This window comes from Dermochelys coriacea, chromosome 8 (genome assembly GCF_009764565.3).
Source record: "Dermochelys coriacea isolate rDerCor1 chromosome 8, rDerCor1.pri.v4, whole genome shotgun sequence".
NCBI lineage: Eukaryota > Metazoa > Chordata > Testudines > Dermochelyidae > Dermochelys > Dermochelys coriacea.
Window position 1 is genome coordinate 85,882,292 of NC_050075.1, and position 16,606 is coordinate 85,898,897.

General features: G+C 39.4%; 1 protein-coding gene across 5 annotated transcripts in view; it reads left to right on the forward strand.

The window, feature by feature from the left end:
* Positions 1-16,606, forward strand: part of LRRIQ3 (leucine rich repeats and IQ motif containing 3) — a 117,810-nt gene that overhangs the window by 71,388 nt on the left and 29,816 nt on the right. For 4 of the 5 annotated variants that reach the window (XM_038412098.2, XM_043520183.1, XM_038412096.2 and 1 more), the window contains 2 exons: positions 1,911-2,628; positions 8,010-8,228. In XM_038412098.2, the coding sequence (XP_038268026.1) occupies positions 1,911-2,628; positions 8,010-8,193 (902 nt within the window). In that variant the 3' untranslated portion in view covers positions 8,194-8,228. Of the gene's footprint in view, positions 1-1,910; positions 2,629-8,009; positions 8,233-16,606 lie in introns of all 5 variants that reach the window. The other variant, XM_043520184.1, reaches the window with a different exon arrangement.

Sequence of the window (16,606 nt, forward strand, 5' to 3'; positions counted from 1 at the left end):
AACCACTAACCCAGGAACCTATCCTTGCAACAAAGCCCGTTGCCAACTCTGTCCACATATCTATTCAGGGGATACCATCATAGGGCCTAATCACATGAGCCACACTATCAGAGGCTCGTTCACCTGCGCATCTACCAATGTGATATATGCCATCATGTGCCAGCAATGCCCCTCTGCCATGTACATTGGCCAAACTGGACAGTCTCTACGTAAAAGAATGAATGGACACAAATCAGACGTCAAGAATTACAACATTCAAAAACCAGTTGGAGAACACTTCAATCTCTCTGGTCACTCGATCACAGACCTAAGAGTGGCTATACTTCAACAAAAAAGCTTCAAAAACAGACTCCAACGAGAGACTGCTGAATTGGAATTAATTTGCAAACTGGATACAATTAACTTAGGCTTGAATAGAGACTGGGAATGGATGAGTCATTACGCAAAGTAAAACTATTTCCCCATGGTATTTCTCCCTCCCACCCCACCCCCCACTGTTCCTCTGATATTCTTGTTAACTGCTGGAATTAGCCTACCTTGCTTGTCACCATGAAAGGTTTTCCTCCTTTCCCCCCCCCCCCGCTGCTGGTGATGGCTTATCTTAAGTGATCACTCTCCTTACAGTGTGTATGATAAACCCATTGTTTCATGTTCTCTGTGTGTGTGTATATAAATCTCTCCTCTGTTTTTTCCACCAAATGCATCCGATGAAGTGAGCTGTAGCTCACGAAAGCTTATGCTCTAATAAATTTGTTAGTCTCTAAGGTGCCACAAGTACTCCTTTTCTTTTTGCGAATACAGACTAACACGGCTGCTACTCTGAAACCTTTGAGTATTCTAGGATGCGTATCATCAGGCCCTGGTGATTTGAAGACATCTAACCTGTCTAAATAATTTTTGACTTGTTCTTTCCCTATTTTAGACTCTGATCCAACCTCATTTTCACTAGCATTCCCTATGTTAGACGTCCCATCACCAGCAATCTTCTTGGTGGAAACCAAAACAAAGAAGTGATTAATCACCTCTGCCATTTCCACATTTTCTGTTATTGTCTTTCCCCCCCTCATTGAGTAACGGGCCTACTATCTTGCAAACATTTTCACATAAATAAAACGAATGACAATATTTGAACATGTATTACACTCGGTGTATAAAAGGGAGGAAGAATTTGTTGTGGATGTGAATATAGAAGATGGAATACCCAATTGAATATGACTGATATTTAATTTTAAGAGATACTGTGAAATACAGGTAGAGCAAGAGATATATTTTTAAAAATCAGAATAAAAATTGATATTATTTATAATAATATTATTCAACAGTTACATTATTTTATGCTGTGATTTTTTTTATTGTCAGTAGGTTAAAAAATTCTGCCTTTAAAAAGATAGCAGGTATAGGAACTTGTGAAACTTTCAAAAATATCATAATTTTCTTTGGACAAGTAATAGAGCAGGGTGCTGATCTAAAACTTATTAAAATAAATTGAAAGATTCTGACTGAATTAATTGAGGGGTTGGATTAGGCTCCAACAAGAAGTAGCTGATTTTTAAGTTGGCACTTACTACTATTATTATTAAATATTTTAAAACTTTTGCACAGCCATTTTGACACAATAAAAAGCAGTCTATTAGATTTAACTCTGAGCCTTTGCTTATTATTATTAGGTGTGTTGAACAAACAAATGTTGGCAGATGATAATATTGTGCTGATATACAAGATAATTTAAAGTCTTATTTCAAAGTAATCTAATATTTAATTCAAACTCACAAGAGGATAGATTGATTTAAATAGGACATTTATCATCTGTAGATATTAAAATCTAATAAAGAGTCTGAAATAATAAGAAATAGTAAATTTTTATAATCAAATATGCATCACAGATTAAATATTCATTCTTTGTATTGTAGGTTTCTTGGATGTGGAGAAACCTAATATGGAGGAGCAGGTAGAAACTAAATTTAGGCTTTCAGTTTGTAAAGCTGCTTTTCATTCAGTGAAGGAGAAGCTGATGATATTTCAAAAGAAAGAGGAAGAAATTTGGCATGCTGTATACCCGTTTCATTCTCTTGTTCATCCTGCTCCACAGCTGAAAGCTGTGAATCACCCAGTAAGCATAGAGAAGAGGATTTTTGCTAGAATGTATGGATCTGTAAGACTTGGACCATTTTATGTTATTGATAAAGCCTACAGGGAGAGAAAGAGATGTGAGATCCAAACTAAAAAGATATGTGGGGTTATGCAGATGCAAATTGCCAAAGGTGAAACTGACTACTGTACTAAGGGTTTTCTTGAGGAGAAAAAGAATGGTATTCAGAAAAGATGCAAAGAAGAAGAAATTAGAATTCAAGAAGCTTTACAACAACATCAATTGAGACGATCAGGATTTATTGAAAAAGTAAGGCAAAGGCATGCTCAGTTTTTAGAAACCAAGAACCAAAAAGCATCAGAGTATTCATTAATTCAAGACTTCAGCATTCAGCATGCTTCTTTTACACAGAGTTTGTTTAGACTTGACAGATTGAGGAAAAGTGAGGAAACCCTAAAGAAAAGAAAGAGCATTGTTAAGGAAAACAAAGAAGATATGGAAAAATGGAAGGAGCTGATTAAAAATGTTCAGGAGCAGAGGTATGTTTCTCTTAATATTCAGTGTTATAATATGAATGCTGGATTGGATGTGGATCATTTTTCTAGACTGAAATACATCCATATGCTAGAATGTTTTGGATGCTTTTTTGTAGAATAAACAGAAACAGAAATAAATCACATCCTTGCTCAGTTCCAAAAACAGATCAAATATCAGAGTTACAATATTGTAAACAAAGTGTTCCTCTAGAAGTGGAACCACAAAATCAAGGGAAACTTCAAGTACATCCTTAATACCTCGGTTAGCCAATCGTGTCCCTTGCACTGAATCTGAGCATAAGTGCTAGGTACATGTGCTGGGTACTTGGAAAGGTGGGGAGACCTCAGGCCTGAAGTGGCCTGTATAGTGTTTTGTTTGCGTCCCATAGGAAAAATCCAACAGATCCACAAAGTAGTGGAATTCAGAGCCACCTTTCTCAGCTCACCCAACTCTGCAGCAGCATGAAAGTTCCCTGTGTGTACCACCTTCCATGGCTAAGGAGGACAGGGCAGGATTTGTCCATTTACATAAAGTGAGGACAGTGACCATAACCACATTTCAACACTAACACGATTTTTTAAGGGAATATTCCACAAATAAAACATTGGGGTTTTTTTTTTGCCCATAAAAATAAAGCAGACAGTACATTATTCTTACTATGCAGCATCACCTGTGCTGGATTATACTGTCAAAGGTCCATAGAAAGCAAACAAAAAGCATCAAAGTATTCATTAGTCAAAGACTTCACCATTGTGGTTAAGATTTCTCATTCTTTCCTTTGCATAGTAGAAAATATATGCTTGCGTAATTATGCCCTGTTCAGATAAGACACAGCAGCAACCTTTTTGTCTTACTATGCAGTGTTTTTGTGTGCAGCACAATGCCACATTATTTTTACTAAGCAGAGTCAGATTGAAATCAGTGGTGCAAATAAATCTTTAACAGTTTATTGCCCAAGACAATTTTGGGGCAAAAACTGAATCGAGAATGTCAGTGCATTCATTAGAATTCAGCTTGATACAATTTGGAATAGGTGAGCCTTGAACCATGAAAATTGGAATTTTGTAAATATATGGCAAAAGTAAATTCTATTGTGCAATATAACTATTCTGCACACATACTAACTACATTTTTCAGGCAATTACTTTATCTATTTTAAAGTATTTTTTCCCAAATCCCTAAAGACACCTATTCACATTAAAGCATAGCTCTGCTCTGAAAAATGACTTGAGAGTCCATGTTTGTTAGCTTCCAATGACATCCATATGAAATATGCTTAATTTACAGTAAAAATGTTTTTCTTTAACTACAAGCACAACCTCCAATCTGAGAGGTGAGTGAACCAATTTCCATCTTTCCCACAAACAAAAGTTCTGCAAGCTGTACTAAACCCCCAGTTGCACCTGTGTAACCTTATTGTCTCAAATTATGCCATTAGTGACAGCTGAGCAATTCCATTGTCTTCAATGGGTTTGCACTTGTGTAACTGATTGGAAATTTAGTAAATGAGTCTGTTGATGATGCACAAGATGGAATAGAATCTAGCTCTCTCCCTCTTAATTATTGGCTTTGCCATGCTAAGGGGAATAAAAAGCAATAATCTACAGAACGATCTGGACTGCTTGGTAAAATGGGCTCACTTGAACAACGTGCATTTTAATATAACCACTGTGTACACCTAAGAACAAAGAGGTATAGGTCGCATTTATAAGATGGAGGACTGGATTCTGGAAAACAGTGACTCTGAAAATGACTTCAAGATCGTGATGGATACCCAACTGATCATGAGCTCCCAATGTGAAGTGGTGGAAAGGGTTCAGAAATAAACTACAAGGATGATTCAAGGTTTGGAAAACCTGCCTTACAGTGAGAGGCTCAAGAAGCTCAATCTATTTAGTTTATCCAAGAGAAGATTGAGGTAACTTGATCACGATTTGTAAGTACCTATATGGGGGGAAGATTTCTGATCAGGCTCTTTAATCTAGCAGACAAAGATATAACTAGATCTAGTGTCTGGAAGCTGATGCTAGACAAATTCAGACTAAAAATAAGATACAGCTTTTTAACAGTTAGATTAATTTGCCATTGGAACAATTTACTTAGGGATGCAGTGGATTCTCCATCACATGAAGTCTTTAAATCAAGACTGGATGTCTGTGCTCTAGATCAGACAGAAATTATGGGCTTGATACAGAAATTACTGGATGAAAATTTGTTGTGTGGTGCAGGAGATCAGATTAGATTATCAAAATAGTCCTTTCTGGCTGTCAAATCTGTGAATCAGTAAATGCTTATTTTTGTCTCTAAAGTTAGCAGATGTGATTCTGATTACACATCAGAAGTAGATCTGATGGTGTCATTTTATTACTCAGCCAAAGAGGTAGTTCATGGCCTAAATTTGGTCCACATACAGTATCATCTCAGGCAGTAGTCTGCACTTCACTCAGGACTGACCTCTTGGTGCTGACATTTGTGCATAAGGTGCTGATGACCCGGCACCCATGACTCCGGAGCTGACAGTTATGGTACAAAGAAAAGGAGTACTTGTGGCACCTTAGAGACTAACAAATTTATTAGAGCATAAGCTTTCGTGAGCTACAGCTCACTTCATCGGATGCATCCGATGAAGTGAGCTGTAGCTCACGAAAGCTTATGCTCTAATAAATTTGTTAGTCTCTAAGGTGCCACAAGTACTCCTTTTCTTTTTGCGAATACAGACTAACACGGCTGCTACTCTGAAACCTGTCAGCTATGGTACAGATTCTCCCACCACTGATTTTTCAGCACCAATGTTGTTTTTGGTACTCAGTGATGTTGCAGTGACAGTAAAACCTGAATCACCACAATTGTCCTCAGTTGTGGGACTGCCCTGCACTTAAGTATCAACTACCAGTAATGTTATGGTATTAGTGAACTCTTCAGCTTCAGTGGTGGAAGGGTGGGGAAACTTAAGCTCACCCTAGAATTCTGAATAGGGTAAACCCACCATTAGAGGAAGAGTACTCATTTTCTTTCTACCCTTCTGAGTATAGTAAGGAGGTATCCTCCACCTGCTCATCTTGTTCCCATTTGTATGACCCCTACTGATCTGACAGGGAATCTAAGAGCCATCACTATAGTCACAGACCTATGAAATCTTGGAGAGAGCACATACCTTGGTATCTCCCTCTCTGGACCCAGCCTTTTACCCCTAACTAGCGCTAAATCTCCTTCTTTTATGAAACTTTGTAGAATTGCTCAAGAGGAGAAGCTGCCACAGGCTCTCACTATACCACATGAAGAACAGGAAAGTGATGAAGAACACCTAATGAGGAAAAGTTCTTGATCCCAACAAATATCTCCTCTTCCTCACTGGATGAGGATCTGAGCTGCCAAGGAAGAAGGGCAATGCAGAAGGCCCTCTACCTTTTCCTCCTCTACTGTACACTGGGGAACCCTACTTTATGCTCCATACCTAGAAGCTTAATTGATTTATTTTATACATTTCCTTAAAAATATACTGGCCTCTTTTGGAAGCTAAGTTGTCTACTGATGTTCAGTTGGATGAAATGTACAATGGTCAAATTATAAACCACATAAATTGGGTTGATAATAGCGATAGTTGGAGACTTTTAACCACAGCTATACTGCTTAATCAAGTTTAAAAACTAGAGCACAATGCAACATTCTAAATAAGTGCAAGTTTTAATAGTTTGACCATGAGGATTCCTCATAAACAGGACAATACCTACTCTTTTTGAGTGTCTTTTTGACTTCACTGATGGTAGAATCCCTCCACTGGCATGGAATCCAAATAAAGGGGCTCTGTGCAAGTGAAGTGCAGTAAGCTTTAAGAAGGCAAAATTCATAATTTGCAGCTAGCGAGTGATGCTGTTGCAGTCTTTGTGGTTACTGTTCCTATGGCCTGGAAGAGTTAGTCGCAGCCACTTTGTGCTCATGGTGTTCAGTGCTGGGACTGTTTGTAAGTGTGAATCCTGTGGCACCATTCCTGGCCTACCAATGTCATAGCATTCTGTACCAGCTTGTGGAATTGACACAGAGACCCTCTCCATGGCTCTCAGCCCTGTGCACAGCCCCCTCTGTGGTGTCTTTGCTCCTGTGCAGAATTTAAGTCATACAGAGCAGTGGTTCTCAACCTACTGTACCCCTTTCAGCTCACTTAAAGACTACTTGCTTACAAAATCAGACATAAAAATACAAAAGTGTCACAGTACACTATAACTAAAAAGTTGCTTATTTTCTCATTTTTACCATATAATAAATATACTTGAGCCTGTTTTTCACTTTTGAGCCCTGCCATACTGGAAGGCAGTGAAGTGACAGCAACCATTAAGTTTTTCTCCACATTGAGTCTATTCCTACTCTCTGGGCCAGAATTAGGGGGTGGCAGGCAGGGCAATTCCCCAGGGCCCACACCACAGGGAGCCCTGCAAAGCTAAGTTGTTCAGGCTTTGGCTTCAGACCAGGTGGTAGAGTTCAGGCTTCAGCTTTCTGCCCTGGGCCCCAGCACATCTAACTCCAGCCCTGGTAACCCCATAAAAACGAACTTGCGACTCACTTTGGGGTTGTGACCCACTTTGAGATCCCTGATATAGTATATAGAGCAGTATAAACAAGTCATTGTCTATGTGAAATCTTAGTTTGTACTAATTTTGCTAGTGCTTTTTATATAGCCTGTTGTAAAACAAGGCAAGTATCTAGGTGAATTGATGTACTTCCTGGAAGATCCTCTAGGGTGCACATACTCCTGGTTGAGAACCCTTGGTGCAGTGGGTGATAGTCCTCTGCACTGTAGGCAAACTTCAGCCTACAGAAGCAAAAATGATTCCTACGACCTGTCTAGATTATATATACATTAATTTCTATGGGAAAGGAGGCGAAAGAAGAGGAGCATGGGTGTAGTACAGTAGTTCTCAAACTTTTGTACTGGTGATCCCTTTCACATAGCAAGCCTTTGAGTGTGACCCCCCCTTTATAAATTAAAAACATATTTTAATATATTTAACACCATTATAAATACTGGAGGCAAGCGGGGTTTGGGGTGGAGAATGACAGCTCGTGACCCCCCCATGTAATAACCTTGCAACCCCCAGAGGGGTCCCGACCCCCAGTTTGAGAACCACTGGTGTAGTATATCAAATTCCAAGTCTATCAGAAATTTTCACTAAAATGAATTTAATTAATCTAGCTTAACTGGAGAAAAAAGAAGCTAGACACAGTTGTAAAATATAAAGAAGAAGCCAAGAGCATATACGTATGAAAGAGTCTAACTTTTAAAAACAAGACTTTTATCAGGAAATTTGCTCAGCTGATCTGTGACTGGTAAACCATGGCTGCAGGTTGTATGAATAAGACTGAAGTCTCTTCCTTTATTTTTCTCCAGGAAGTTGATGTTACAAAAAGAAAACTTAGCAGAAAACGTGATTCTGGGTTCCATTGTTTCTCAAAAGACTAGTGAGAGATTACAGCAAGCCAAGGCAAAAGTTGCAGCTGTAAAGGATCAGCAAGCCAATACGAAAATTATGATCAGGCTGCCATTGAGCTGCAGTGCAATAAAACATGTATAATAAACTCCAATGTTTAAGATGCTAACTTGCAAATTGTAAGTGAATATAAACCAAACTGTGTCTTTTTATTTGAATACCCAATGTGGAAGTCTATACTCTCATCATTTAAACTGAACTTCCAGGCCTTCATTTAAGAAAAAAACATAATGAAGAGAGACAATTATGTATGTTTACTTCTAGAATATATAAAACTGGTCTTATTTTAAAAAATCAACATTTATTACAGTATTAGATACCACACTTTAGTGTATGATATAGCTCAGTATTTTCCTAACCTTAGAAGTGACGGTGATATTTCAGATTGCATTGTGTGGTAATTGGTTGTAAATGTTTACTTTTAAATGGCGAGGACTACAAGTATGCATACAATTATCATCTGTACTTACTCTGAAAAATTATTCCGTGCGAAAAAATAATAGGGCTTTTATGGTTGATAATGTAGCCAAATAGCAAGAGTGCAATTAAAATTTTGACTACAGTTATTGCAGACAGTGCAGCTGAAGCTTTGCCTCAGTGCTGCCTCAGTAAATGTATACATACAACAACGCCATAAGTGCTAGATGGAATGTATTTTCTGTTTCATTCTGGCAACCCCGATGGATTTTCTCCTAGCTGCTAACTTTCATTAGCACGCTGTGTACTTTGATTCGTCTCATTAGCTGCTTTCATACATGTAATGAATTATGTTTCTAGTTTATTCTGCTTACATTCTTTTTATACATACTTCTGACTCTGTATGTGTACATGTGCATGCATGTCTATATAAAATATGAGAGACAAGGTTGGTGAGGTAATATATTTTACCAACAGAGAAGCTCTCTCACCAACAGAAGATATTACCTCACCCGCCTTCTCTCTCTAATATCCTGGGACCAATGCGGCAACAACTACACTACATATATAAAATATAGTCGTTTTTATTATTATTCTTATATCTGTCTTGGGCTAGTGTTGGCACGCAGGGAAGAAACTATTTTCTTCCAGTCCTCTCTTATTTGCTGCTGCTTCTGCACTTTGATGTAGCTGTTGGTCTCAAGCCTGGATAAAGTGGGGAGGACTGATAACATGGCTAACTACCTAGCCTCATTTAAAAAAAAAAAAGAAACAGAATCAGGCTACCATTCTGATAAAAATGGCTGCTCAGTAGGGAACACTGTTGATCCTTCATGCTGCCTGCATGTTCTTGGTAAAAGCCAGTTCCCCAACAACTTTGATATAGCAGCAAGAGAACACATTAAAGGTGGTTTTTAGAAAGTGAGAACAATATTTCAGACATAAATGGTCTCACAGATCATGAGGGAGATGGATAACTGTAAACTTATCATATAATATCAGGGTTGGAAGGGACCTCAGGAGGACATCTAGTCCAACCCCCTCCTCAAAGCAGGACTAATCCCCAATTTTTGCCCCAGATCCCTAAATGGCCCCCTCCAGTATTGAACTCACAACCCTGGGTTTAGCAGGCCAATGCTCAAACCACTGAGCTATCTCAATATTTGAGTATATTAATTTTGCTAAATAAATATATTGTGGATAGGTGCCCTAAAACAAAATCATTATGATTTCTTTAAAAAAAGACAATCTCCTTACTCTACCATTGTTTACTATGTGAAGTTATGCAGTTTTCTTTCATTCTCTTCTGTCTCGAGTCCCTAGAAGCCTGTCTCTTTCATTCCAAATGATATTTCCTATTGCCAGTTCTTCTCTTCCTTTAGTTGTGAATAGGCCACAGCTATATAGAAACAATCTTTTTTAATACTCAGGTGTGCCCTTATGTTCTTATGTATGAATACACTTTGAATACACAGTCAATACTTGTATGGGAGAGTGATGGGGCAGAGAGGACCTATACCAGCAGAGAAGGGGTTAAGGAGAGCCCTTGCTCTCTGCTAGCCCTGCCTCACTATACCTGCAGCCAATGCCAAGCCTTTATTTGAAGGGAAATAAAAAGAGAGAACCTGGTCCATTCTGACCAGGAAGGAGCTCTACCTTTCTGCCAGAAAGGAACTTTGCTTGCAAACTGTTTAGGAAAGGAAGGAACTTTGAAAGGAAATGAACTTTGCTTGCAGAATTGTGGAGAGAGGCCTGCTAGCCTGAGCAGCCACAGTGGAGGAATAGCTAGATCCTAAGGAATGAGCAATATGCAAGAGACTGGGAATCAAGCCCAAAGGAAAGGCCAGGAATGCTTCCTCTCCCCTGGAAGACAGGGAGATGGCCTAGTACTGAGTTACATTTGCTTTTTGTTGTAAAACAGCAGTTCTCAAACTTTAGAAACCTAAGGACCTCTATTTTGAATTAAAATTTTTCAGACTCCTAACCCCCCGCTCAGCCCCAGGCCCCCACCCAGACTCCACCCTTTCCCCCAAGGCCCAACCCCTGCCCCTCCTCTTCCCCACCTCTTTCTGTCCCCTCCCCTGAGTGTGCCCCATCACCGCTCCTCCCCCTTCTTTCCAGTGCCTCCTGCATGCCGCAGAACACCTGTTCCCCGGCATGCAGGAGGCACTGGGAGGGAGAGGGAGGAGTTGATAAGTAAGGCTGGTGGCCATGGATGTGATTCCACCCCCTACTCCAAGCGTACCATGTCCCCGTTCCTCCCCCTCCTCACAGCACGTTCCCTGGCGTGCAGGAAGCGCTGGGAGGGAGGGAGAGGAGTTGAGGGAGAGAGGGGAGGAGTTGATCAGCCAGGCCTGCGGACCCCTTGGAGTACCGCGGACCCCAGTTTGAGAAACTCTGTTGTAAAACATTTTGCCCCCTCAACCACACCCACAAGGAGATAATACTGAAGGGACAATTAGCTGTTGGGGCAGACCCCACCTCACTGGACATTAGAAATAGAGAATTCTTCCCACCCAGGGAGACCTGTGTTGACAACAGGCTGCGCAGAAGGTCCACAAGGACGCTCTGCTTCTGCCACACTCCTACAGGGAGACTTCCAAGGAAAGCCAGGGTGCAGTAGGAAGTGATATTAGCATTTATGTAAGTCCCACATTTTTCTCTGAGACTGACTGCTCTAGCTGCCCAGCATCATGTTAGGGGTTGTTGGATGTAAGGGCCATCTTTTGGATAACATGTAAAGGAAAGGTCCCAACAATGGAATGTAAAAGAATATCTAGACAATTTATAGTAATTCTAACCCCATATTTGGCTACAGTTCTTCTTGTATGCACATATAGACCCCAAACTTAAAAAATATTTATGTATATGATTATATTTAAAGTTAAGCATGTGAGTGTTTGCCAGAGAGTGGGGTGTGTGTGTGTGTGTGTAGGGATGAGTAGTGAGGTTATAGCAAGTTGTTTCTTAGAGATCCTTTAGGACAAAAGGTACTGTATAATTGCAGGCATCCATGAAGACAAAATCCTTGGGGATCTGGAGTCTGAGAGTTAAAATCAGATCAGGAGGCATTGGGACAGCACAGTTGTTTGCTTTTACTGACCATTTAACTGTGATAGACTGGGTTGATTCTTTGATGAATAAGACCATGATCTCAGCAACAGAAGAAAGAAACATTGTGTGAAACTGGGAGAAAGAGTCTGTGACTGGTGGTGTTTTTCTGGATCTGTGCTCTGTTTAGCTTTAATTTGTCCCTGTATAAGTGGGATTAATTCTAAGCTAATGGGAAGCACTTGTCTTTCAGTCTCATACTTTGCAACCCAGCTGTGATTTAGGGGTAGCTTGTATATGTTATTCTTACATTTTGTACACCCATTTTGTCAGAGTACTTGAAAATTTGTCCTTGAATAGAACTTTTTCTGAAATCATTATGCTCAGTAGCATCAATTAATTAATTAGAAGAACACCCAGAACAGGCAGTTATAGAAAACTGAGATTCAAATAGTTTATAAAAGTCATGTTTTAAAACAATTTTTTAAATAATTTGCAAGCATTTAACTGTACTTGAAACTTCTAAACTCTGGTTAGTAACTAGTGGAAAGTAATATCTGTAATTTATTGGAGAGAAAAAATCAAGTGAAATACCCAACCTCAGAAAAATGGTCATTTTAGCAGGAGTGTAGAATACATAATTGGAGACTGAACTGATTAGGATAAAAACAGTCCATCATATCTGCTGTTCAGCTTTTACAGCAATTCTAGACATTTATGTAATATTTAAGTAGCTTCTCTCCAATAGTGTTTTCACTCTTTGATGTGGTATAACACTTTTCGTACATCTTTCTTCATTCATCTAGATTATTTTCTTAGGCAAACAATACTTCTAATTTCTGTCTTCTGATCTGCTCAGTGTGTGTGGCCATGTGTTGAGTTAAATTGCTAATGAATCACATAAGGAGAAAATATATTAAATCACAAGTATATTAAAACCTTGTCATAAATAAAAACATGAGAAGGTCTGTCTCTAAAAGCTAAAAATACTTTGTTAAATAATAGAACTTTCTATAAAACAACTGTGAAAGCCTACAGTTGTTTTTATTTATTCATTATCTAGGAATTTCTTTGACATATATTAGGGATGATAGTTGACTTTCCTGAAGTAAAACGTGTGGATATGGAACAAAAGGTCAGGCTGCTTCCCTGGGGTTAGAGTAGTTTGGGAAGCCATAGAGTATACAAGGAGAATGGCCTTCTAATTCAGTGGATGACTGAGATCTGTGGAAAAGGAAGTACCCACTCTGTGGCAAACTGTCTCTCTCCACTGCTCTTGATGTCTCTATTCCACCCTGATAGGATAGTTCTATAAGCAACTGGGCTCCTCTTGATCACCCTCCCCTATGCTTCTGCTGTACTGTGTCTCCATGAGGGGACCTTAGCATCTAGGGTGATTTAGTATATGTCTGTATCTGTATGAGACTAAACTCCATTTTGATTGTATGATTGTACTGTGCCTTCCTTTTTACCTCCATCTTGGACTGGGATATCTTGAGGTATTGACAGAGGGTGAACAGGGCAGAGCAACTAAGGGTCATTAACCAGGAGGGTCTCCTATTCAAATAGAAGCATCCATGGACAATGAGTTAAGTACCATCCAGAGAAACCCTTTCTCCCAGGTGGCCTTGTACCAAGCAGTGGATTGTCTAATGAGGGACTGCAAGCAGCTCAGATTGGTCACCTGAGAAAGGGGACAGCAACTTTATAAAAGGCAGACTCTCTCAACAACCATTTTAGAGAGAAGAGAACAGAAGCTGGTAAGAGAAGAAGGAAGAGAAGTGGGTCTCAAGACCCTGAAAATACACTGTCCAAATCCCAAAGGGCTCTTGGAGGGGAAACTGAGGCAGGGATTTAGTGCATAGGTTCTGTTCTTTTTAGCACAGTATATATCTAACACTGCCTACGAGTTAAGTGTGGGTGCTAGAAATTCCTTTGCAGACTCTGTTGTTTGCTTATCCTGCCATGTAATCCTTGAAGAGGAAAACAGTAAATCAGAGAGGGTCCAGAGCTTCATCGGAACTGTAGAAATATGCTATTGGGGAGACTTGATAGAAACTGCACTAGTTTCAGGGCTATCACAATTGGACTGTGGGATTTCCCACTGCCAAGAGATGTGTCAGCCTCAAAGGCTGCATTTGGATGTGTGTCTAGAGGTTTTGAAAATTCAGAATGTGTGTGTGACATTTTATATTATGATATACGCACAAAAAGGTAAAAGAATGTTGTTATTGCAATTTCAAGCACTCTAAAGTTAGTAAATGACATAAAAGTTGCCTGTACAACTTTCTCATACCCTTTGTGTGTATGTATTATCATAATATTGCCCAACATCATAGGAAGTTTGTGTCAGAGCCAGAGATAAAACACAGTTCCATGACTTAAATGCAAGATGACATACTTTCTCTTGTTGCAAACCTCTGTCTCATCCTGTGTGCTGAATGAGACCGGGATCTTGGAGAACAAATAATATGTGATCCTGTAATAAAAAACTGTATCATAATGCAAATGCATGAAGAGCAAATTAAGGGTGAATGGTCAACCTTTATTCTGGAATTTCTAAAATTCTGAATGCTTGACTTTGCAACCTTAATAATGTTTTTTTAACCTATTATTTTGTATTTAATTTCCTAGGTTTTAAAAAAACAAACACAAAAAAGCCATGAGAAATTCCTTTATGTGGAATTATGTTGGTACCTCTCACCTGTAAGGTTGGAACCCAGGTTCTTTAGAGCTACAGTACAGGCCTTTATCACATGAGATAAGGGAGTAGCTGACAGCATTAGTTGGCTGCTATAATATATGCAAACTACGCACTGAAGGGGGAGAAAGACAGCCTGTTGCACCTAAGTACAAGTAGCTGAAAGCCTGTGCTATTGCATATGTCTAATTAATAGTCAAAATGGTACTCAAGTATATTGTTTTATGGGAAGTATGAAAGAGGGTGAGTGAGTCTGTGTTGTACTGTTAAACTTTTGTTGATATGTGTGTGGAAAATGAGAGCTATGCACTGTGATGAGGGGTTATATGTCTTTGGGTTTGTTGTGTGGGTGTTTGTGTTGATTTGTGTCAGTAGTTGTATTGTGCAGGAAGATTTGTGTGGGTGGTAAATGTGGGGGAAGGAAGGGGTTGTAGTCAGGTGGTATATGTCCTTGGATTGTTGTGTTTGCTGCTTGTGTTGTGTGATTGATTGTGTTGATTTTTGTCTAGAGGGTATTGTGCTAGAGGATTCTGTGTAGATTTGTATGGGTAAGTGAGATTTGGAGGGGTGAGTGCTGCATTGAGGGGTTTTGTGTGTTGAGGATTATTGTGTATGCTGGTTCAACAGACAAAATAGGCTTCAGAGTCACACACAGAGTGACAATCTTGGAATCTTATTATCTAGATTTGCTAGATAGCAAAGAAGTGTTAGGAATCCTGGGTTTTATTTCTCACTCTGGAGGGGAGTATTGTCTAATGGTGAGTCAGTACGGCCAAGCACATACATTTGACGTATTCATTCTAAGAGGCAGTATGACTAAATGGTTGAGTCTTTGGTCTGCCATATTGCAGACCCAGTTCCTATTCTCAGCTCTGCCAGAAGAGATCTTTTGTAATCTCTCAGTTGTCTAATTTCTAAAATGGGTGAATTATTGTGGACTGCCTCCAAAGGTCAAGGTAGGAGATGGTGCTCAATAATAAGGGCTGTGAAGTTCACAGGATTATTAATACTAATTATCAAGAGAGGTAAATTTATAATTCATGGTCTCATCGTGGCTCCTAATCCAGTTCATCTTTCCATAGGCCAAAGTGGCTATGAAGGCAGCAGCACTCACTACTCCCCACTTCCTCTAGGGCTCTAGTTATGTGCCTACTAATTAAGAGGATCTGTGGGGGCTGCATCCTCAGTGTAGTCAGTATGTAGGAAGCTGAAACATGCTAAGGGCTGCTTAAAAGTTTGGAGATTTTAGCAACAAGCAGTATTGATCCTGTGCAAATGGTGATATTCAGAGGCTTACAGCCCTGTCAAATCTAAATAGGTTTTCACATGGGTAGTCTTAAGGTCACATATCTTATGCTATCTCCTTTCAAAACATCAAGTTCTTGCTCAAAAGTATGAAGGCATTAAAACTTTTTAAAAACAAACACAAACCACTTGTATTTTTTTTAAATATTAGCAAAAAAACTTCCTATGACCTGTTTCTCAGATTTTTGAGAATGAACCATTTTCCATGAAAGTTTCAAGAAACAGAGCAAACATGGACATTTTCAGCCTGACCAGCTAAAGTTTGACAAAATTAGAAGTAACTGATTTTCTACTAGCCAGGCCTGTAATTATATGTGTGTAGAGAAGGTGCAAAGAACCTGAAGTTTCATATCTGGGGAATAATTAGAAGACCAGACATTCAGCTGGATTCTCTAATCAGATCCTATCTCTTTGTGCCACTTAGGAGTTAAAAAGTTGCTGGAAACTGGCCTCTAATGCCCAGCAGAGAATTCCCCAATCCTAGGGATACTTTCTGCTGGTGCAAAAGTTCTGATTCTGGGCGTAGAGTCCACCACCCTCCCCTCTCTCACTTTTAGCCCAAACGATGGAAGGGCCTGGGAAAGCTATTATGCCTATTCTCCTTTGGGGTGTGTTCCATTTAGCATTTAGAGCTGCCTGTCAAGATCTCTATATGTTGCTGAGGCTAAAAATGGTCCCCTGACAGGTCCTCTGCCACTCCCATACTGAGCTGAGCAAAAGTTTTGGAACTCAAGAAAATCTGTCCCGGTATCTATAACTTTTAATGATTTTCTCTCCCAGTAGATTGGGATTGTATTAGTAACATTAGACATATATTCTAAACAAATGTCACCACTTCCAGGAGATTTTCATTTTCTTGCTTTGTTTGGTCTGTAGTTTAATCACTTGATTCATTAATTTTCCACCCTTCTTCCCTCCCCTATATCTGATATCAGGTGCTGAAGGGGTGAGGCAGTGCTAATATTAAAGGAGTAAAGCATCTTGAGGAAAATGTAGCAGTAAATCATAGTGATCATAAACAAA